Source organism: Aquarana catesbeiana, linkage group LG09, assembly GCF_042186555.1.
Source record: "Aquarana catesbeiana isolate 2022-GZ linkage group LG09, ASM4218655v1, whole genome shotgun sequence".
Taxonomy (NCBI): domain Eukaryota; kingdom Metazoa; phylum Chordata; class Amphibia; order Anura; family Ranidae; genus Aquarana; species Aquarana catesbeiana.
The window spans coordinates 50,752,738-50,776,629 of record NC_133332.1 but is presented as its reverse complement, the minus strand read 5'-3'; the positions used below and the strand labels follow the sequence as shown (position 1 = coordinate 50,776,629).

At 44.0% G+C, this 23,892-nt stretch overlaps 1 protein-coding gene across 2 annotated transcripts in view; it reads left to right on the top strand.

Annotated features, from left to right (window-relative positions):
- Window positions 1–23,892, top strand: part of LOC141107620 (uncharacterized) — a 115,751-nt gene that overhangs the window by 22,233 nt on the left and 69,626 nt on the right. For both annotated transcript variants that reach the window (XM_073598477.1, XM_073598476.1), the window contains exon 4: window positions 18,944–19,033. In XM_073598477.1, coding sequence (XP_073454578.1) covers window positions 18,944–19,033 — 90 coding nt within the window. The remainder of the gene's footprint in view (window positions 1–18,943; window positions 19,034–23,892) is intronic.

The window sequence follows — 23,892 nt, the reverse complement described above, 5'->3', positions numbered from 1 at the left end:
TAAGGGATAAATTACTCTTACCGACTTCGGTGGACTCACAGGCCGTGGGCGGTGAGTCAGATAGGCTTGTACTGTCTTAGGATGGATGACAGTATGAGAATGGCTTGTACATCAGATGGAGGACTGGGGACCGACCCAGACGATTTCCACGGTCAGCGTCTGTCTCCATGTGTTCATCTCTAAAAAGAGAGATGAACACATGGAGACAGACGCTGACCGTGGAAATCGTCTGGGTCGGTCCCCAGTCCTCCATCTGATATAAATATCAATAATTAAAGAAAATCAGAAATAAATACTAAGCAATAATATGTGCAATCAATCTGTGATATATAACCAAAGTGCAACATGCAAAAAAAATGTTAATACAAAATCCAAATGCTGATTGTATGACAATAGAGTATCCACTCCTTCAATAACGTGTAAATTCAAAAAGTTCATAAATAGTAAATGTAAAGTGCATAAATATAGTGTCCATTAAATCTGGTATCCATCATGCTCATCTTTAACAGTGTGCAAAATAAAGCATGCTTCAGTGCAGACACAATTATTTATAAGTCTAGTCACTGTGTCCTATCTTTTTTCATGCAAGAGTTCATTTGTATTAATACACCCCTTATAAATACCTTGTGTGCATTCCATACCATGCTGTGGTCGGGTACCGAGCCCACGTTGTTCTTAAAGAATTCAGAGAGTAAAGTGGCGATCTCTGCAGAGTATGTTGGCTGTTGCAGTAAAAAATTATTAGCTCGCAAGAGATTGGTTTTAGATTGTGGTGGGGAGTCTGCAATTGATATGCTGATGGGCGCATGGTCCGATTACAACATGGTATAGATAGTCAAGGAAGTGGCTTTTTGAAGAAGCCACTTATCTGCATGAAAAAGATAAATTCTTGAATACGTTTTGTGAAATGGGGAAAGATATGTGTAATCTTTCTCAGATCCGTGGTGACTTCGCCAGATGTCAAACAAGTCCTGGTAGCATAGGAATTTCTTCAGAGGGGATTCCCTTCTCTTGGACGGTGTAGATGAGTCCATGTGAATATCAGGTACCAAATAAAAGTCAGCGCACATAATCACGTGGTCTCTTTGGATAGTTTTGATGGATTTGCTTTTTATACCAGGAGCCCTGCAATCATCGTTAGTTGCCTGTGGACATTGGGTGCATATAGGTTTATCAGAGTGTAGGTGACCGTGTTAATAATGCATTGGAATTGGAAGTTCACTGAGTCTTTGACTGCAATTAGAACTCCTCTTTTTTAGAGGAAAAGGAAGTCTGGAAGATATGTGGGAAACGTTTGTTAGAGCATTTTGGGGGTTGCGGATGAGGAGAAGTGTGTCTCCTGGACACATAGAATGTCACAGTTAATGTTTTGGGCAGTTTTCCATAGGGAATGGCGCTTGGCAGGATGATTGAGACCATTTGCGTTTATAGATAGGATGTTGAGTGGCATGGTTTGTGGAAACGGTCAGTGTGAAGAATGCAGGAACTGGTGCTGGCGAAGGTGTTCCGATCGATGTTTCTGGTTCTTCTGCTGTGATGAAGTGGATCTGGATGAGAAATATCTGTGGAGCTTCACTGCGTTGCTGGAGAGCTGAACTGCGTATAAGTACAAAAAAAAAAAAAAGGAAGGGCAAAAGGGGAGAAGTAAAAAAAAAAGAAGCAAAGTCAATTGAAATGAGCTAGAAAGTATCGAAGATGAGTTATCGAATAATAACCGGTGGCGGATCGAATAGCCTGGGGATATCGAATCTGCGATGTGGGGAGAACAGTCAGTAACAACAATTGTTAAACAGGTAACTAAGATAACTATAATTCAGTAACCGGGGAGAGAAAGGTGTATATATGAAAGGCCCATCCATGGATTTTAAGGCCGCACGTGTCATTCATGGTTCTTTTGTTGGTTACGACGGTTGTATGGAGATTTACGTTGTGGCAAAGGAAGGCTGGAGTCTTGCGGTTGGTCAATAATAATGCCCCAGGTGTATAAGAGTTTCAGTCCTCCTGTAAGGGTGGATATAGTGTGATCGGCGCCATTTTGTGTGATTAGCAGGGTTGCTGGGTAACACCATTTGTATTGAATTTTATGGTTATGCATGGCCTTGGTGATGGGACTTAATTGTCTGCGCTGTTGTAAGGTGTACCTAAAGAGATCTGGATAGAGCTGTATGTCAGCGAATGGTGCAGGAAGGGTTCCAGCTGACCTGGCAGTCGCCAGGAGCATTTCTTTAGCTCAGAAAAAATGTACTCTCATAAGCACATCTCTAGGTATTGAGGCAGCTAGATGAGGAGGTTTGGAAATTCTGTGTATGCAGTCTATGGAGATTTCAAGTGAAGTGGCGTTGAGAAGGATAGCGTGCAGGAGGTCATTCGCATATTTTGGAAGCTCAGCAGGTGGTATTGATTCAGGTATACCGCGCATTTTCACGTTGTTGCGGCGAGAGCAGTCTTCCAAATCTGCCAATTTAGCTTTAATCCTTGACTGCTCATCTATCACCTCAGCATATGCGTCCACAAGATCATTCACAGTTGTGGTGCATTCCTCCATTTTGTCTTCTATATAAGAAGCCCTGTTGCCCAGGTTGCTGATGTCAGAGGAGAATTTGTTTATCAGGGAGGACAGATCTGACATTAGCGATGTCTGCAGTGAAAGGAGCATGTCCTTTAAGGTCATGTCCAGTACAGGCTCTCCTGAGGTAGTAAAGGCAGCTAACAATGATTGCAGGGCTCCTGGTACAAAAAGTAAACAAAAGGTAAAGGATTAAAAATATAAACACAATACGTGCCAAAAATGAACATGCATAGTATACATAGTAGTGAGTCCCTGTGCGTCAATGCTTTTCGCTGTCTACTGTAGCTTTGTCAGGACATACTCAGGGATTGTTGGAGGAAAACAGGTCTAAAATAAAACACATAGACAAGACTTCATACAATAGCATCATATGTTAAAAATGGATCATCATCATATCTGAGAGACATATATGGCACACACATAGAAATACCTTGCAAAGGAGTCCATGAAAGATAGTCTCACCCATTAGGCTTCAAATATTCTCATATATAGTATTTCAAGTACTTGGGTATTCATGACAGAAATCCAACTAGAACAATTCATATAATGACATAAGTCATTAAGAAAACAGGAAACATCCCAAATGTTCAGACAAAAAAATATATATGATGAAATCATCCAATTGGGGCAAATAATTGGGTGGTCACTGTTCAAGACTGCTATTCCCCTCACTTATGGAGATTTCCTTCCTGTTGCTTCTCCAGGATAGAAAGTGATGGGAATCCTCCCCAAAAGGGGGATTTCATTAACATAAAACAACATACATGCTTTTTCAATGTGTAATTTGGTATTCGAGTCTACTATAAATACACCCTATATTGTGCAGAGCACACAAGATCAACGTTTTCTTTTTTTTTTTTTACCAAACTTACCAAACAGATATAGCGAAAAATTGAACACTTACCTTTCTGTAATTTTCCTTTCCTGGTGCCTACCCACGGCTGCAGACCAATGGTTGGTGGCTCCGCCCTCGTCCAACCCCCAGGACCACGTAACTCTATAAAAAAAAGAGTTACTCCCTCCCTCCGGTATTCTTGTAACTAGTCTTTGAACCTTAAGGAATAATGAAGGGAGGGTGTATGCTGCCATGGGGTAGGCACCAGGAAAGGAAAATTACAGAAAGGTAAGTATTCAATTTTCCGCTTTCCTGGTGCCTCCATGGCAGCATACCAATGGTAAATAACTCGCTTACAGGGTGGGTACTGCAATAATAATTTTTAATAAGTTTACAGAACTGAGTGTTCCAAAGCTCTTCTCCCAAAATCTCGGGAAGTGAGAACCGCCGGATCTAGGCTGTAGTGTGACATGAAGGTGTTGAAGGATGACCAACTAGCCACTCTGCAAATTGTCTCAGGGGAGACCCTAGCCAAAGCTGCTCAAGAGGAAGCCATTCCCTGCGTTGAGTGAGCATTCACCACATTTGGAACTGGGAGACCACTAGCCCAATAGGCCTTCTGGATTACTTTCATGATCCAGCTGGCCAAAGTCGTTTTGGAGGCTGCCATTCCTTTCTTTGCGCCCTTGGGAATAACAAATAGTCGTTGATCTTTGTGAAATTGTTGCGTCAGCTCCAGGTAACGCCTCAGGGACCTTGATACATCTAATTCATGTAGTTTTGGGGAGGTTGAGTGCTCTCCGAAGGCTGGGAGAACCCATTCTTGATTGAAATGGTAGACCGAGGGAACCTTCGGGACAAACTGATGGATAGGCTGTAGAACTACCCTGTCTGGGAAGAACGTGACATAGGGTTCTTGTGCTCCTAGAGCTTGAATTTCCGATACTCTGCGCCCTGACGTGATGGCGATCAGAAAGGTTGTTTTCCAGATAATGTCTTCCAATGTACATTCCTCAGTAGGTGCAAAGGGTGGGCTGGCCAAGGCATTGAGGACAACTGTTAAATCCCATTTGGGGTAAAGGGTCTTCCTGGGAGGACGTAATCTAAGGACTGCCTTCAGAAAACGGTCTACGAGGGGGTTGAGTGCCCAGCGTGTGTCTGTTAATGCTGATAAGGACGAAACCTGAACCTTCAGAGTGTTAAGCCCTAAGCCTAAGTCTAGGCCAGACTGTAAAAACAGTAGAATATTATGGACCCTAGGATCCATTGGATCGAAATGGCTGGAATCAGCTAGCTGGACGAATTTCTTCCAAACCCTGTAGTAGGTTGCATTGGTAGATGACTTCCTGGCTTCTAGCAATGTTTGGACAACCTCCTGTGAGCAGCCTAAGTCGCCTAGTCTCTTCCGCTCAATTTCCAGGCCTTCAAATCCAGGATCTCTGGATGTGGATGAAAGAAGCTGCCTTGAGATAAGAGTTTGTCTGTGTGGGGAAGCGGAAGTGGGCCGCACAGAGCCATCTTGACTAAGAGTGGAGTCTCCTTGGCCAGTATGGAATGACTGCCAGGATAGTGACTTTCTCCGACGTTAGGCGCTGGAGGAACCTCAGTATCAGAGGAACCGGAGGGAAAGCATACCCCTTCTGGAAGTTCCAGGGCTGGATTAGGGCATCCACCCCTGCTGACCTCGGAGATGGGAACCTCGAGAAGAACAGCTGAGTTTTTGCATTGAGCGGGGAAGCGAAAAGATCTATTTGGGGAGTACCCCACTGTTGGCATATCCACCTGAAAACTTGAGGGTCCAGTGACCATTCGATGTTGCTGCTGAAAGACCTTGAAAGGTGATCAGCTAGTTGATTCTCTGGTGCTGGGATGTAGGCGGGCTGAAGATCGACCAAATTGTTCTCCGCCCAAGAAATAATTGGTGCTACCTCGCTGTTCAGGGACCTGCTGTGTGTCCCCCCTTGGTGTTGAACACAGGCCACTGCTGCTCGGTTGTCCATTTGGAGCAGTGTGGACTTACCCTTGAGAAGAGGAGCCAGATGTAGGATTGCCATCCACGCTGCTCTTAGCTCTAGGATGTTGGAAACTGTTCCTTCCGCCTTGAATTGCCACCTCCCTTGCACTAGCTGGTTCAGATAGTGCGCTCCCCATCCTAATTGACTTGCACCTGACGGACCATGAGACGGGTCCCAGGGAACGATGGACTAGAAGGTTGGGTGGACTTGTCCACCACCAGAGGCTGGATTTCATGGCCAAGGTGATGATTATTAACTGCCCCAAATGCTTCCTTCTCCATTGCGCCAGAAAACCCGATTGGAAAACTCGTAGATGCCATCTGGCCCATTTCATCATTGGTATGCAGGATGAAAGGGACCCCAGGAGACTCAGACAATCTGATGCTGGCATAGAGCGACTCCCTAACGCCTGCTTCACCTTCCCTATCAATATCGGGATTTTTTCTGGTGGGAGTGACACAGTCCTCTCCGGGGTGTTGAACAAAGCCCCCAGGTATGTCATTTTTTGCGTAGGCGTCAATTGACTTTTTGCGTAATTGATAAACCACCCGAATTGGGACAAAGTGTTCAGGACTATCTGTACTTGCGCCTCCAGAGTTCCTCTGTGTTGTGACAGGATTAGTATGTCATCTAAATAGTGCAGGACCCTGACCCCTCTGCAATTTTTCACCCAAACCGGGGCAAAAGACCTGAGTCTTGCTCCTACTGGACCGGATTGGGTGGGTAAGGAGTCAAAAAGACTTCTGGCCCTCAACCGCTGATGTTGAGGCCTTTGGCTTCCCCAATTTAAGAAAAGTGGCTTGTGAGCCCTTCCAGCCTCTTCTGTACTCCTTACCGGGTCGGTACGTCCTGGCATCCCTAGATCTTTGCTGGGTAGCTGGTCGTGAGTTGAATTTCCTTCTTCTATTCCTATCCTGAGGGATTAGGCCACTCTTGCCACCTGTGACTCTGGTTATGGCCGTATCCATTTTCTCGACGAACAGGGCCTTTCCATCGTATGGAATATGACACCAGGGCTGCTTTGACAATGGGTCCGCTGACCATGGTTTTAACCATAATGCTCTTCTAGCTGTAATAGAGTATAGCATGGCCCTCGAGGAACACCTCAGGATATCGATGGCTGCCTCTGCCATAAAGTCCGAGGCCAATTTCAGCTCATCTAGTGCTTTGATAATTTCGTCTGCCCCTAAGCCTCGTCTGAGGGCTGTCTCAATATTATCCGACCATACTCTGGTAGCCCTGGAGACTAAAGACAATGCCACTGCTGGTTTGCAAGCACCCCCCATTGCCTGATAGACTTTTTTAAGATCCAAATCGATCCCTGAGGGAGACTGCATCCTCTAAAGGCAACGTTGTGTTCCTAGCTAATCTCACGACAGATGCATCCACAGTCGGAACAGAATCAAAGATTTATATATATCCATATACACATACACACACATATCCTTCTACCTTGGCTGGGCTCCATAATAGGTAGGCAAAGTAGAGAAAGGGGGAAGACTCCAGCAGCTGCCTTCCCTCTGACAGCCTAGCTAAAATGACCCTTCTAGGCTGTTTAAATAGCAATTAAGGTAGGTTGTACCAAGATGGCCGCCGCTTGGCCTCAGAAGGCTACTGCGCATGCGCCGTGCGAAGAGACGAAAGTGTGCCGAGAGACGCGCGCGAAGCATCCAGCACACACACAGGAGGAGAGGGGCGGCCATCGGAGCAGGGGGAGGCTGCACTAAGCTGACTGCGACTCCAGGAAGCACGTTGTGAAGGAGGGGAGTGGAATGCCAGTCCACTTACAAACCCACAGGTATCTTGCCACTGAAAAGTCCCAGATTGTTATGAGATGGCCAGCGTTTTTAGAGACAGAGGAGAAGGAAAAGCTCCTGGGTCTCACAGCCTGAAAAAGATCCACAGAAAAAATGGGCTCCCATACTTATATGGTGCATTTAGCAACCCAAGTAATGGGACTCCATACTGCAGGAGAGCATGAACCTGCAATGGTCACACCATATGTCAGTGAGGCAGGGCTGAACTGTGATCCTGCAGGGATGAGGACAGGAAAAAGAATACCGGAGGGAGGGAGTAACTCTTTTTTTTTATAGAGTTACGTGGTCCTGGAGGTTGGACGAGGGCGGAGCCACCAACCATTGGTATGCTGCCATGGAGGCACCAGGAAAATAAAATGCTTTCAATGGTATAGTTGAAGACCAAAAGGAAGCAAATGAAGAGAAGTTCAGTGTTAGGGTTTACATAAAGAAAATATAAAAGAAACACTCCTATGGCCACATCCGTATGGGAATTTGATATAAAAGAAAAAATTGGGCATAAGATGGCCCAAAGGTTAGACTTCAGAGGCTTACTAAGGCCAAAAGCCTTAGTAATATAAGCATATATTCAAAGCCAGTTCCATGTACATAAATACTAAAACAAAAACATACTTGATTTGATTGTAGCCGTATTAGTGCAATTGTGACAGAGAAAATTGAGTACTGTCCGTGATACTTTTTTTATTTGCACTAACATACAATTTTTCAGGACAAGCTTTCGGGGTATGTCCCCTTCTTCAAGGTCCAAGCAGTACTGATTCACAAATTTTTAAGCAGAATGTTAAAGAAGAAGAAAAAAAAAAGAGAAAACCAAACACATACAAATCAATGGTAATAAAGATAGCAGCAGAGTTAGTGAGATAAGACAGGGAGAGCTAGGGGGGAATGCAGGGGGGGATACTAGTCACAGAGCGGTCGTAAAACTTTAGCATAATGTGTAAGGAAACCAATATCTAAATTCAGGCCATTATTCTTCGTGTCAAAAAGAAGCATCATTCTTAGTTCAAACGTTTTCCTTTCCTGGATAGTTCTGAAATTCCCTTTAAGAACTAAGACATTGAGGTCTTCTATAGTGTGGTCCGATTGTGAGAAATGATGTCCCACAGGTGTTCATAAACTGTCTTCTTTATGTTCTTTGATGGTATGTCTGTGCAAATTCATCCTCGCTTGCAACTTCTGTCCTGTTTCACCAACATAAGATCCTTTGCTGAACCTTTTGCATTGGATGAGGTACACAACATTACTTGAGGTACAGCTGTAAGATCCCATGATATTGAAGGTCCCATTTGTGTGTGTAACACTTTTGGATAGATTTATCTGGTTGCATAGTTTGCAGCGTTTTTTATTGCAGGGTTTGCTACCATTATTTGTGACTTCATAATCAGAGTGAAGTTTCCTGCTGATTAGTTTGTATCTGAGGTTGGGTGGTTGTCTGAAAGCCAATAATGGGGGTTGTTGGAATATTCCTTTCAGAGTTTCATCCTCTGTTATAATGGGTTGTAAATCTTTGATTATCTTTTTGATCCCTTCAAGTGCTGGGTTGTATGTGGTGACTAGAGGTACTCGGTTATTTGTTTTTTTCTCTGTGTATTGGAGGAGATTTTCTCTTCGGTTTTTCAAGGCTGTGTTTATGCTGTTGTTGATGGTTTTGTCTTTGTAACCTTTCTTATGGAAGGAGTCTGCCAGTGTTCTGAGATGTTTATCTCTGTCTTCTGGGTCTGAACAAATTCGGTGGTATCTGATGGCCTGGCTGTGTATGATGGCCCGTTTGGTGTGTTGGGGGTGAAAACTGGAACTATGAAGATAGCTGCATCGGTCAGTCGGTTTTCTGTATATCGACGTGTGTAGCTTGTCATCCCTGATGTATACAGTAGTGTCCAGGAAGTTGACATGTGTGTTCGAATAGTCCATTTTTAGTTTGATAGATGGGTGAAAAGTGTTGATAAATGAGAAAAATTGGTTTAGATTTTCTTCACCTTCAGTCCATATCATGAATATATCATCAATATAGCGATAATATCTGTATGGCTTTTGTTGTATGCTGTTCAGAAATTTGTCCTCCAGGTCAGCCATAAATAAATTTGCATATTGGGGTGCCATTTTGCTTCCCATAGCAGTACCCATACACTGGAGATAGATGTTATTATTGAAAGTGAAGTAGTTGTGTGTTTGAATGAATTCAATGAGCCGTGTCACATTCTCAGCAATGTATTTGTGGTCTGGTGAGGATGATAAGAATCTGTGACATACCGCCAACCCATCCTTGTGAGGGATGTTACTGTACAGAGATTCTACATCCATAGTGACTAGAAGTGTATTAGGTGGTAATTGTTGTATATTGTTAAGCTTGTTCAGAAAATCAGTGGTGTCTTGCAGGAAACTTGCAGTGTTCATGACTAAAGGTTTTAACATGTTTTCGACAAGGCCTGAGATATGTTCGGTAAGTGTATTCATACCTGTTATAATGGGTCTGCCTGGATTTCCTGGCTTGTGGATCTTGGGCAGCATGTAGAAGTCTCCAATTTCTGGATTATCCGGAATCGCATTGATGAGTTCTGAATGTAGGTGGCTTGGTATTGTCGCAATGAGACCCTTTAATTGCTGAGTAAAATCCTGGGTCGGATTATAATACAGTTTTTTGTAGTAAGTAGTATTTGCCAGCTGCCTCTGGCCCTCTTGTATATATTTGTCTGTATCCATCACAACGACTGCTCCCCCTTTATCTGTTGGTTTGATGGTTATGGCCTGATTATTGCGCAGATCATGTACAGCTCTTCGCTCCAGTGGTGAAAGGTTGTATAATATTTTCTTTTGCTGGGTGGATATCAGGGATGTAACTCGCAGCCTGAAGCTGTCAATATAGGTATCCAGTTTGGGGTTGCGTCCTTGTGGAGGTGTGAAGTTGCTGTTCTTTTTCCTTTTGTAACCTCCTATTGTCCTAGGATTCCTTTCCTTACTGTCAAAATATTCTTTGAGCCTTAGTCTCCTAAAGAATTTCTCCATATCTGACCATACCTGTAATTTTTCCAATTTGGTGGTTGGGCAGAATGTGAGGCCTTTGGAGAGGACTGTTGTTTCTGGTGTAGTAAGATGATGATTTGACAAATTTATGATTCCGAGTTCCTCTGTTATATCCACATTTTCTGTAAAGTCAGCATTTACACAAGGGATACCTTGGGATTCTGGATTGGCTTCCAAGTTTCTGATAGCAGGAGTTATAGAAGTTGTGTTTGTTTTGTGTTGTTTAGGTTGTATCCAAAAGGTCTGCTCTTGGAGTAGCTTTTGGAGTTTTTTTTGCTTCCTGTTCATGGCAAGTTTTTGCAATTGTCTTTGTAAGGTTTCAATTTCATTCTCAATTTGGTTGATGCTTGTGGGGTCCAATGCTGTTGAGGTTTCAAACACCAACTGCTTTTGTTTCCGGATTGTTTCCCTTTACCATAGAGTTTATGAATGAGGTTGTTCCTTAATCTTTCGCTGGTACGTCTGCAGAGTCCTTCTGCATAAGGAGAGTTCAGTGTATTTGCACAAGGATTTTTAATCCGGAGACCCTGTGGTATGAGATTCCTCTTTTTGCATCTTGAGAGAAAGAAGATGTCGCTGTTGACCTGTGTTTCCTTTGTGATCAGGTTGGTTAACTGCTTCTTTATGCGGCTGTATGCAGTATCTTCCATCATACTTGATTTGATTGTAGCCGTATTAGTGCAATTGTGACAGAGAAAATTGAGTACTGTCCGTGAAACAAAGATTTACAACCCATTATAACAGAGGATGAAACTCTGAAAGGAACATTCCAACAACCCCCATTATTGGCTTTCAGACAACCACCCAACCTCAGACACAAACTAATCAGCAGGAAACTTCACTCTAATTATGAAGTCACAAATAATGGTAGCAAACCCTGCAATAAAAAACGCTGAAAACTATGCAACCAGATAAATCTATCCAAAAGTGTTACACACACAAATGGGACCTTCAATATCATGGGATCTTACAGCTGTACCTCAAGTAATGTTGTGTACCTCATCCAATGCAAAAGGTGCAGCAAAGGATCTTATGTTGGTGAAACAGGACAGAAGTTGCAAGCGAGGATGAATTTGCACAGACATACCATCAAAGAGCATAAAGAAGACAGTTTATGCACACCTGTGGGACATCATTTCTCACAATCGGACCACACTATAGAAGACCTCAATGTCTTAGTTCTTAAAGGGAATTTCAGAACTATCCAGGAAAGGAAAACGTTTGAACTAAGAATGATACTTCTTTTTGACACGAAGAATAATGGCCTGAATTTAGATATTGGTTTCCTTACACATTATGCTAAAGTTTTACGACCGCTCTGTGACTAGTATCCCCCCCTGCATTCCCCCCTAGCTCTCCCTGTCTTATCTCACTAATGCCCCGTACACACGGTCGGACTTTGTTCGGACATTCCGACAACAAAATCCTAGGATTTTTTTTCGACGGATGTTGGCTCAAACTTGTTTTGCCTACACACGGTTGCACAAAGTTGTCGGAATTTCCGATCGACAACCACGCGGTCACGTACACCACGTACGACGAGACTAGAAAAGGCCGGTTCAGAACCAAGCACGGCACCCTTTGGGCTCCTTTTGCTAATCTCGTGTTAGTAAAAGTTTGGTGAGAGACGATTCGCGCTTTTTCAGACTCGTGGCTTTCAGATCGTTTTCTGCCGTTCAGTTTGTGCTTGTGGGTTTGTATCTGCTCTTCAGTGCGTGCAGTCAGTTCGTATCGGAGTTTTCTGTGTGATCTTGCCTGCTCGTTGCTGTTTTTCAGGTCGCTCTTCACAGCCCTTGCTGTTCTTCAGTGCGTTCTGTTACTTCGTTCTGAGCAGCCGACCGTTTTCTAGCCATGTTTCGTATGCGTACTCCTCGTACAGTTCGTGCTGTGCGGGGGCTTGGTGTTGGGGTCCTGACCTTGACACAAGTCCAGTCCATGAACAGGGTGGGGAGGAGTTCATGGACCAAGAATTGGTTGCTTCAGCGTGACCAGTTCTGTCATATGCCTTTGCTCCGTGAGATCCGTGAGAATAATCCTGATGATTTCAGGAACTTTCTCAGGATGACGGACCCCGTGTTTCACCATTTGTTGGCTTCGCTGACCCCTTATATCAGCAGGCAGGATACCTGCATGAGGCAAGCCATCACTCCGGAGCAGAGGTTGGTCGCTACCTTGCGGTATTTGGCCACAGGGAGAAGCCTGCAGGACCTCAAGTTCTCGACAGGCATCTCCCCCCAGGCTCTTCCTTGTGGACATTTACTGCTTGTGTTTGTTTGAGCTGACCCTGACAGAAATGTGTTGAGTGCAGAAAATGTCGTGATTGTGTAACCTTATACAAAGCACTGTTGGCTGTTATTTACTAAATGCAAAGACACTTTTCACTACAAGTGCACTTGCAACTGCACTGAAACAGCACTTGTAGTGCAAAGTGGATTTGCCCTTAGGAAATTACCCCCATTTTCTCATAAAACAACAATTACATCACCCCAAAAGTGTTGTAGGGTTGAGACAATAATCCACACATTCTTGATGAACAATCTTTTTAATACCTGCACAATCACATGTGCATTTACCAAAGGTTTTTCTGACAAACCGACATGTTTGTTGTATAACAATTTTTGTGGTGTCATTATCCAAAATCAAAATGTCCATTTTATAGAAAACAGGCCTGTGTAAAACCCACAAGAAAGACACAAATCTTGATCTTACAAAGTTCACATTTGGTAGAACTTGAAGGCAATATCAGACATGAGTATTTAGGAACTGTGTTTGATATTGCGTTCAGATGGGGGGAAATCACCCCTGGAAAAGCCAAATTTGGAAGATGCACACCAATTTACGAATGTCAACATGTGCTAGCTGCCATCACGGGGGATCAAGGGACGTGTTTTGGGGGAGAAAGCCCTTCCTCACCGCTACTTTATTATTGAGGAAGGGGTTGCACCCCCAAAACGCATCCATTGATCTCCCGTGATGGCAGATAGCACATGTTGGCACACTGTGTGCATCCTCCAAATGTGGCTTTGGGAAAAATCACAAAAACATTTTGCACATTGTAGCACACAAAAGAAGAAAGTGATTTGGAGGGGTTTTAAACTCGCCCCAAAACATCAATGATGTTTTTATATTTTGGAATAACATCATTGATGTTTTGCTTGATGTTTTCCAATTGTAAATTACACCCCATGATCTCCCCAATCAGGATCTGGGCACTTTCTGATGTGAAAGGATCTTCATCCACAACCTCACGATCACCTAAAAAGAGAGGAAACCCAAAATAAATTAGGTCTAAAAAATATGCCGCCATCCATCTCTTATCTGAGCCTGTGGTTGCAGACACTCACCTGTTGTGGTGACTAGTTCCACCACGTCTTCTTCCTCCTGCTCATCTTGTGTTGAGGGGATTTCCACTTCTTCCAGAGGGGGGGGGGGCTCTGGTCTCCTCGGATGAGGGGTGTCCTCCGAGTCTTTTCTCCCCTATGTAAAACAAAAATGGTATAATTAGCACACAGATATTTGATGGCAGAACTATAAAGATGAAACATTGCTTGGAAGTGGGGTACAATTGTCTATTTTAGCAGAGTTCCAAGATGTAGCTTTTTTATTGCCCTTTGTCAAGCTGCAATACTTTACCTGTTTAGTACAAGCTTCACAGATGGAGACCCCCTATAGTATACACTGGAGCACCTGTGTGGCCCCCTAATAAAAATGGTGTTCTTTTGTCCCACACTAGTGCTCCAGTGTCCAGATGTGAAAACAGCTGCTCAGTGTCCTCTCCTTACACACAATCTAGTTTGCATTTCATTCTAGTAACAAAGCCATCTACACAACCCAATTCTTTGAAGACAAGTATAGGGCCTCAAAATGGTGGCCAAATGCATATGGGCTAAACAATGGTATTTTATAGTCCGAAAAAAAAATGTGTGATCCGAACGAATAATGTGCCCATGAACATGAAAGTTGCCATTTTAAACTGTACAACAGTTCCTAAAAGCACATGGAGCAGCACGTACGTAATAAACACAAGAACAATAGGAACACAGCACAACTACTTACTTTTTTGCAGCACTCTCCGGATCTTTCTGTACTGCTCATGTTCTCGTAATTTCAGGTCCGACCACCGCTTCCTGAGCTGATCTTTCGATCGTCGTACCCCGAAATTCCGGTGCAGACTCCTGACCACTTTCGCCATGATCTTGGCCTTTCGGACATTGTGGTTGGGGTAAGGCCCATACTTTCCATCATAGTCGGCCTTCTTCAGGATGTCCACCATTTCCAACATCTCCCCAAAGGACATATTTGAGTCCTTTAATCTCCTTCTGGATCGGGACGTTTCAGGCTCCGGCCTTTCCTCCTCCTCCTCGTTGCTGTAATTAGCATGATCCTGCTGTCTATCCGCCATGTGCTCTTCCTCCACTGTGCCGAATGAAAAGGGGCGGGGAATAGAATAGAAAGAACGTCAGGGGCAGGCGGAGTTATACGCATGCGCAGTGTGTATAAATCGTAACGCGCGCGTCTTACGTACGATCTGTGAGCGGAGGAAGGAGCATCGGAGACGCCGATCGTGCTAACGAAGGTAGGATCTAAACTTGGGCCTATACTGCTTCGAAATTGAAGCCTATATTGTAACAAGATTAGGGGAGTTTGGCCTGACATTAGGGTTTGTCTTGTGTTGTGTCTTGCAGAGAAAATGGATGGGTTCAACGACCACAATTTCCTGCCCCTGTTTATTGACAAGTACAGGGAGCTGCCCTGTCTGTGGCAAGTGAGACACCCCCACTATAATCACAAACAGAAGAGGCAGGCAGTGCTGGAGAAACTGCTGGAGTTGGTGAAGCCGGTGGTCCCCACAGCAACCATCCCTTATTTAAAAGCTAAAATTGGTGGCCTGAGGAGCACTTATCTTAGGGAGCGCAAGAAGGTCACAGATTCCCTGAGGTCCGGAGCTGCAGCAGATGACGTTTATGTCCCCAGGCTGTGGTACTATGAGAGACTGCGATTTCTGTCAGACCACACTGAAGTCAGGGAATCCCTCTCTACTCTTCCTTCCACGCTTCCTTCCACCCCAGCTGAGGCTTCCGATGTCCAACCTGGGCCTTCCAGCCAGGAAGAAGTGGAAGAGCCCAGCTGGAGTCAGGTATAGCATTCTTCTACAGATTTCTGGTCAATAAATAAATGATGTTTATTAGATATTATTGATAACTAATTGCTGATTAAAAAAAGTGTTTTACATATCAATAGACAGTAGTGGGCACCCAAAATTGGGACAGGAATGAAAACTGCTGGGCTCAGAAGGATAGTCTGTTATATTTGTTAACATTCAATTTGCAGCAGTCAGGAGGTGAAAATTGTGTGTGATTGATTGAAAAAATACTAAAACTATGTCCCTTTTTCATACACAGGAAGACCTCAGCCAGGAGGAGGTTGTGGAATGTGGCAGTCAGGAGGAGGCGGGGATTAGTGGCAGCCAGGAGGAGGCGGGGCTAAGTGTCAGCCAAGAGAAGCCTGGGACAAGTCGCAGCCTGACTGAGTCTCAGGTTCCTCCCCTCCGCCTGCCACATAAACGAGCCAGGAAGATGACTCCCAGTCCTGTGCAGGATTCAGCATACAGGCTGATCCAGGAGGCTTCTGCGTCCCTCAAAGCCTTCCCCAGTCCTGAAGAGGCCTTTGCCTGCATGGCTGCCACAAAATTGCAGGTCATGCAGGAGGGCCAACGCAGGCTCTGTGAGGACCTGCTTTATAAAATGCTACGTAAGGGGGAGAGTGGGGAACTGACACCCAAGACAGATGTCATTGAGATGGACCATCCTCCTCCTCCTCCTGCTGCCACAACTCCACCACCACAGCCAAAGCCTGGAAGGAAGCGTGGAAGGAAGACCAAAGAGTGATTGCCCTGGGTTCAGTCTGGTCTGACAGAAGATGCAGTCTCTCGTATGACCACAGCCTGGGGACACAGATGTCATCTGCTGCTTTCCGGATCTCTGGGACTTCTGGACCAGACTGCCCTCCCTTAGATATGGACTCCTCAGGCCACCAATTTTGCTTTTAAATAATTGATGTCTGCCCTGGGGGTCCCAGGCTTTCGCCCACTTCTGCAGTTTCTCCAGCGTTGCCTCCCTCTTTGTTTATAGTTGTGACCCCTTAATAAAAAATTTTTAGGCAAATTCTACTCTCCTGTGTGTGTTTTCATCCAAAAAGGACAGTTTGTTGGTGACGATTCAGGTACATTTCTAAAAACATAAAATGTGATATTAACAAGGGACAACAACACCAAACAATCTCCTACAGATTAAATAGAACAACATATCAATGGTGTTGTGGGAACTTATCACAAAAAACACACAAACATTTTCGGGAGTACAAATCAAAATCACCAAAAAAAAATAAAATAAAAGAGAAACACAAAAAAAGATTCTACATTAAAGTAAAAAAAAAAAAAAAATATGTTGTCAGATGTGAGAAATCAAAATATATTGAAGGAATCCCGATAAATAGTAACGAAAGAAGTTTGTGAGAAGTGTGTGTGAATATGAGCATCAAAACGACTTAATTCTTCTCACATTATAAAGAAGAAGAGAGTGCGCTGTATTAAACCATTTTGAACATTGCAGCGTGACGAAAGTGCTGTATCCATTGCGAACGCTAAGTTTACCAGAACGAGCTGTCCCGTGTTGGAATTTCTTCTGAGCATGCATGGCACTTTGTGCGTCGGAACAGGCCACACACGGTCGGAATTGACGCGATCGGATTTTGTTGTCGGAAAATTTTATCTCCTGCTGTCCAACTTTGTGTGTCGGAAAATCCGATGGAAAATGTCCGATGGCGCCCACACACGGTCGGAATTTCCGACAACACGCTCCGATCGGACATTGTCCATCGGAAAATCCGACCGTGTGTACGGGGCATAACTCTGCTGCTATCTTTATTACCATTGATTTGTATGTGTTTGGTTTTCTCTCTTTTTTTTTTTTTTCTTCTTCTTTATCATTCTGCTTAAAAATTTGTGAATCAGTACTGCTTGGACCTTGAAGAAGGGGACATACCCCGAAAGCTTCTTCTGAAAAATTGTATGTTAGTGCAAATAAAAAAAGTATCACGGACAGTACTCAATTTTCTCTAAAACAAAAACAAAAAGCCCAAACTGCAATCAGCAGAGCAGAAGTCAAATTAAATCAGGTTCAACAGTTCCTCAGGGCCATCTAAAAGAAAAAAAGGAGAACAATATGGGATAAGTATATTTTATACAGACATAGTGCTTGTAAGGCTACATAAACTGATAGAATTTGTCTTGCTTGTACTTACCATGGCTATAAGTCCGTTCAGCATACCCCCCAGAGACCTGCATGTACACCACACCAGGATAGAATGGGGGGAGCTATTTATAGCCCTCCAAACGCATTCAAGACCCGACCCCATTACAGTGCACATAGCACGGGTCCTACGCCGAGCAATGATGCCGCCGTGTGACGTCATCCATTGATTCGTCGGCAGGTATGCCCCCATCTGACGCCAGCAAATAGAACAGCAAAGACAAAGCCGTCCACAGAAGGTATCAAGCGGATACAATATAACAAAGGGGACAATGCTCTGGGGGGTATTCTGAATGGACTTATAGCCATAGTAAGTACAATCAAGACAAATTCTATCAGTTTATGCAGCCTTACAAGCGCTATGCCTGTATAAAATATACTTATACCATATTGCTCTCCTTTTTTCCTTTTAGATGACCCTGAGGGACTGTTAAACCTGATTTAATTTGACTTCTGCTCTGCTGATTGCAGTTTGGGCTTTCTGTTTTTGTTTTAGTATTTATGTATATGGAACTGGCTTTGAATATATGCTCATATTACTAAGGCTTTCGGCTCTCAGTGTCTAAGTCCATACCACCACCACCCCCCCCCCCCCCTTTCTTCTCTTATCCGGTTTTGTTCTTCCATTTGCCAATATTGATAATATATGTGCCACGTGGCACTCTGAGCTAGTGAGTATTTCTCTATTTCATCATATATAATTTTTTGGGATGTTTCCTGTTTTCTCAATGACTTATGTCATTATATGAATTGTTCTAGTTGGCTTTCTGTCTTGAATACCCAAGTACTTGAAATACCATACATGAGAATACTTGGAGCCTAATGGGTGAGGCGATATTTCATGGGCTCCTTTGCAAGGTATTTCTATGTGTGTCATATATGTCTCTCAGATATGATGATAAACCATTTTTAACATATGTTGCTATTGTATGAAGTCTTAGCAAGGTGTTTTATTTTTGATAGTGAAACCTGCTTTCCTCCAACAATCCCTGAGTGTGTCCTGACGAAGCTAGACAGCGAAACGTGTTGACACACAGGGGCTCACTACTAAGTATACCATGCATGTTCATTTTTGTCATGTATTGTGTATATATTTTTAATTCTTTCCCTTTTTTGCTTTTTGTACCATGTATTATTATAAATAAAATATATAACTTTATATCTATTACTGTACATTGTGCCGCTAAAGTCCGACCTTTGGGCTATCTTATGCCCATTTTTTTCTTTAAAAGGGTTTACATATACTTGCAGTAAGTCGGGGTCAATAGGTGCTTGATATTTCATTTGGCGGTCCTTTTTATCTATACATTACAAAGATGTACTTCTAACAGACGGTTAATATGGAAATCTTTATTTTGTCAATTTTTTTCCAATAGGTGGCATAAAATTGTCAGCATTTAAGATGGATGAAGGATTTCTGCTCCTGGAGATCAAGACTGCAGAAATGACTAATTTATACCTGGCAAGTGAGTATAAAGACACTTACTTAAAGGAATTAATTCATAGAAACTGACCCTGTGGCCTCAGTACTGGCAACAATGATCATGTTGTGGCGTGTTTCCTTTTATTTTACTGGCATATGGTTCTAAGGTATGAAAATTAGATTTGTGGGAGAAAATTCCTGCATAAAACAAAAGGATGAGCTGTATATTAACGCGTGTATTGGCACGCTTTTTTCACATATGCATGGAGGCGCATAAATATTCTTCTAGCTTTTCTTTGGTTGTATCATACACATGTATACTATATTGTCAAAAGTATTGAGACACCTGCCTTTACACGCACATGAACTTTAATGGCATCCCAGTCTTAGTCCGTAGGGTTCAATATTGAGTTGGCCCACCCTTTGCAGCTATAACAGCTTCAACTTTTCTGATCTTACTGATGTGCTTTGGAAGAATGGTCAAACATTCCCATAGACACACTCCTAAAGCTGGTGAACAGCCTTCCCAGAAGAGTTCAAACTGTTATAGCTGCAAAGGGAGGGCCAACTCAATATTGAACCCTACGGACTAAGACTGGGATGCCAATTAAAGTTCATGTGCGTGTGAAGGCAGGCATCCCAATACTTTTGACAATATAGTGTATATGCACATTTCTTTTGTATTTTTTTTACTGATCTATACGCAGCAAGTTTGAACGTCTGTGTATACAGGCCCATTAAAAACAACAGGCTGCATTTACATCAGCAAAAAAAGTCTGAATGCCTAAAAACGTGGTGTTTTTAGGTGGCTGTATGCAAGATGCTTTAGAAGAATAGCTTATATTCTGTCCTAACTCCAAAGTATTATTATAATCATATTTTTAATTTAAAATATATATATTTTTTATATAAAACCAATAAATATATTGAAATGAAAAGTGTTTTTATATGCAATTTGTTTCTACAAAAAAAAAAAAATGAGAGAGAGAGAGAAAAGAGAACTAAGGGCTTCGGATATTCAAGCTCTTTGCAGATAAAAAAAACGATCACCAAGTTATTCCTTGGTGTATTACAATAATTTAATTAATTAATTGTGCATTCATACTGCATAAAGCTAGTGTGGATACATGATTCTGTTTTTAAATTAGCTTCTACATAGCAGCACTGAGACTGAGGGATAATAGCAGCACTGTGAGTTAATTAGACTTTACTATGCTAGGCTGTACTGTCAATCTAACACTGATATCTTGCTGACAGGAGGAAAGAGTAGAGCAGTTATTCGCTGTGGAGTTGGCAAACTGGGGTTTAGGGCAGCCAGTCCCTTGAGAACATCTTCTATGACAAAGCGCATCAGGGCGGAGCCTGTGCTGATGTCATCACATCGCCAGACCAAACAGTTGGCTCATTTGTTTGTTATGCTGTCTTTTGCACATTGACAATTTGAGTACTTTTCTTTTAATAATAAATATACCAAGTTTGTTTCTTGCTACAGATGTTGGTGTTCCCTGTGGTTCCCTATGATTGTCCCTGTGGTGGATTGATGTAAACAGTCCTCTGACATCAATGAGGGCTATTATTGCTTTGAGGTCTCTCATTTTGTTAAGACTGATGTTTTACAATGATAGTGGAACCCACTAAGGGGATTCACAGAAGAAATTGAGCATCATTCATATTTTTTTTGGTCATACTTTTTATTGCTTATGATTTTGCACTATTGTGATGATTGCACAAGGTATATATATATATTAATATATATATATATATATATATATATATATATATATATGTAGCGCTGGTAGATTTATGATCTACCATCTGATAGGTAAATTTAGTGAATTGCTCGTTATAGGAAGTTAGATTTGCCTCTGTTCCAGCCTGGCTGACGTTGCGTGTGGTTCCACATTGTGCCAGTGGGTGTCGTTGTCACCATCGGCGGGTGTTGGAAAAGCAACGTGTTGAAGCGAATGAGTGCTCCTCCGTCTCGGAGACAACTCGGTGGAGGTGATCCTCCGAGTTGCATTCTGGGAGAGGGTATTTATGGGACAGACGCCATGTTTAGGGGTTCGTTTTCAGCCACCTGCTGGCTCTCCTGGCTGACAGGTATGTGTTAGAGTACCACCTTGTGGTCCTCCGTTCCGGAGGCCCGCGTCGCTGCAGCGCGTGGGTGGGCCCAGAAGCCTGTCTGGGGCCTACCACAGCAGCCGAGGAATGGTCCTGAGCTGTCTATCCAGAGTGAAGAAGCTGGACAACCGAGGAGATCCCAGGGGAGGACCCATCATGGAAGGATCATGCAGAGTGCTGGTCTGGAGAGGGGCCTGGTGACTCAGTTGGAGGACATATCCTAAAGTAATCCTACAGCATAGTACTGCCGGGTTGGCTTAGAGGTCCAAGTACTGTGTCTGACATTCATCACGATCCAATACATCCCGTGGCAGAGGATCGTACGGGTTTAATTCAAGCAAGTCTGGGGCAGAGACTTTTGTTCGTGCTACGTACTGGCTGCTAGGCAAGTGAGAGAGGCCTATCCAGGCGAGCAAAGATCGTGTCCCACAAAAGGGGATTGCATTCAATTACAGTATTCAACTTTAAAGGATGTTCTAAAGAAACCTAAAGAAAGGTATTTGAGCTTCCCTGCAGTTTTCCTCCTGCCTCTTTCCTGCTACTTCCTTCGTTACTTGGTTCAGTAAAGCATTGAAAACGTACTCAAGTGTTGGTGCTTATATCGTCCAGAGGTAAACTCAACAGAACCCTAGATCCGGTGCTGGTGAAACAGAGGTATCGAGAGTGAAGGTAACAGCCCGCTTAAACCAGCAGCAGCTCCACCGAGAGTTATTGCTATATATATATATATATATATATATATATATATATATATATATTTTTTTTTTTTTTTTTTAACCACTTGACGACCGCCTCACGCCGATGTACGTCGGCAAAGTGGCACGGACAGGCAAAATCACGTACAGGGTACGTGATTTGCCTTCCGCGGGTGGGGGGTCCGATCGGACCCCCCCCCCCGGTGCCCGAGGCGGTCGTCTTTTGTCCAGCGGCGATCGGTGATGAGGGGGAGACCATCCGTTCGTGGCCCCCCCCTCGCGATCGCCGCCGGCCAATGAGAATCTTCCTTTGCTGCTGTATGCTAAACAGCAGCAAAGGAAGTGATGTCATCTCCCCTCGGGTCGGTATTTTCCGTTCCGGCCCGAGGAGAGAAGACATCAATGTGAGTGCACCAACACACACACACACAGTAGAACCCCCCCCCAATCACCCCCCCCCCCCTGTCACAAACTGACACCAGCAGTTTTTTTTTTTTTTTTTTCTGATTACTGCATAGTGTCAGTTTGTGACAGTTACAGTGTTGGGACAGTTACTGTTACCCCCCTGTAGGTCTAGGGTACCCCCCTAACCCCCCCTAATAAAGTTTTAACCCCTTGATCACCCCCTGTCACCAGTGTCACTAAGCGATCATTTTTCTGATCGCTGTATTAGTGTCGCTGGTGACGCTAGTTAGTGAGGTAAATATTTAGGTTCGCCGTCAGCGTTTTATAGCGTCAGGGACCCCCCTATACTATCTGATAAATGTTTTAACCCCTTGATTGCCCCCTAGTTAACCCTTTCACCACTGATCACCGTATAACCGTTACGGTTGACGCTGGTTAGTTTGTTTATTTTTTATAGTGTCAGGGCACCCGCCGTTTATTACCGAATAAAGGTTTAGCCCCCCGATCGCCCGGCGGTGATATGCGTCGCCCCAGGCAGCATCAGATTAGCGCCAGTACCGCTAACACCCACGCACGCAGCATGCGCCTCCCTTAGTGGTATAGTATCTGATCGGATCAATATCTGATCCGATCAGATCTATACTAGCGTCCCCAGCAGTTTAGGGTTCCCAAAAACGCAGTGTTAGCGGGATCAGCCCAGATACCTGCTAGCACCTGCGTTTTGTGCCTCCGCCCAGCCCACCCAAGTGCAGTATCGATCGATCACTGTCACTTACAAAACACTAAACGCATAACTGCAGCGTTCGCAGAGTCAGGCCTGATCCCTGCGATCGCTAACAGTTTTTTTGGTAGCATTTTGGTGAACTGGCAAGCACCAGCCCCAGGCAGCGTCAGGTTAGCGCCAGTACCGCTAACACCCACGCACGCAGCATACGCCTCCCTTAGTGGTATAGTATCTGAACGGATCAATATCTGATCCGATCAGATCTATACTAGCGTCCCCAGCAGTTTAGGGTTCCCAAAAACGCAGTGTTAGCGGAATCAGCCCAGATACCTGCTAGCACCTGCGTTTTGCGCCTCCGCCCGGCCCAGCCCACCCAAGTGCAGTATCGATCGATCACTGACACTTACAAAACACTAAACGCATAACTGCAGCGTTCGCAGAGTCAGGCCTGATCCCTGCGATCGCTAACAGTTTTTTTGGTAGTATTTTGGTGAACTGGCAAGCACCAGCCCCAGGCAGCGTCAGATTAGCGCCAGTACCGCTAACACCCACGCACGCACCGTACACCTCCCTTAGTGGTATAGTATCTGATCGCATCAATATCTGATCCGATCAGATCTATACTAGCATCCCCAGCAGTTTAGGGTTCCCAAAAACGCAGTGTTAGCGGGATCAGCCCAGATACCTGCTAGCACCTGTGTTTTGCCCCTCCGCCCGGCCCGGCCCAGCCCACCCAAGTGCAGTATCGATCGATCACTGTCACTTACAAAACACTAAACGCATAACTGCAGCGTTCGCAGAGTCAGGCCTGATCCCTGCGATCGCTAACAGTTTTTTGGTAGCGTTTTGGTGAACTGGCAAGCGCCAGCGGCCTAGTACACCCCGGTCGTAGTCAAACCAGCACTGCAGTAACACTTGGTGACGTGGTGAGTCCCATAAGTGCAGTTGAAGCTGGTG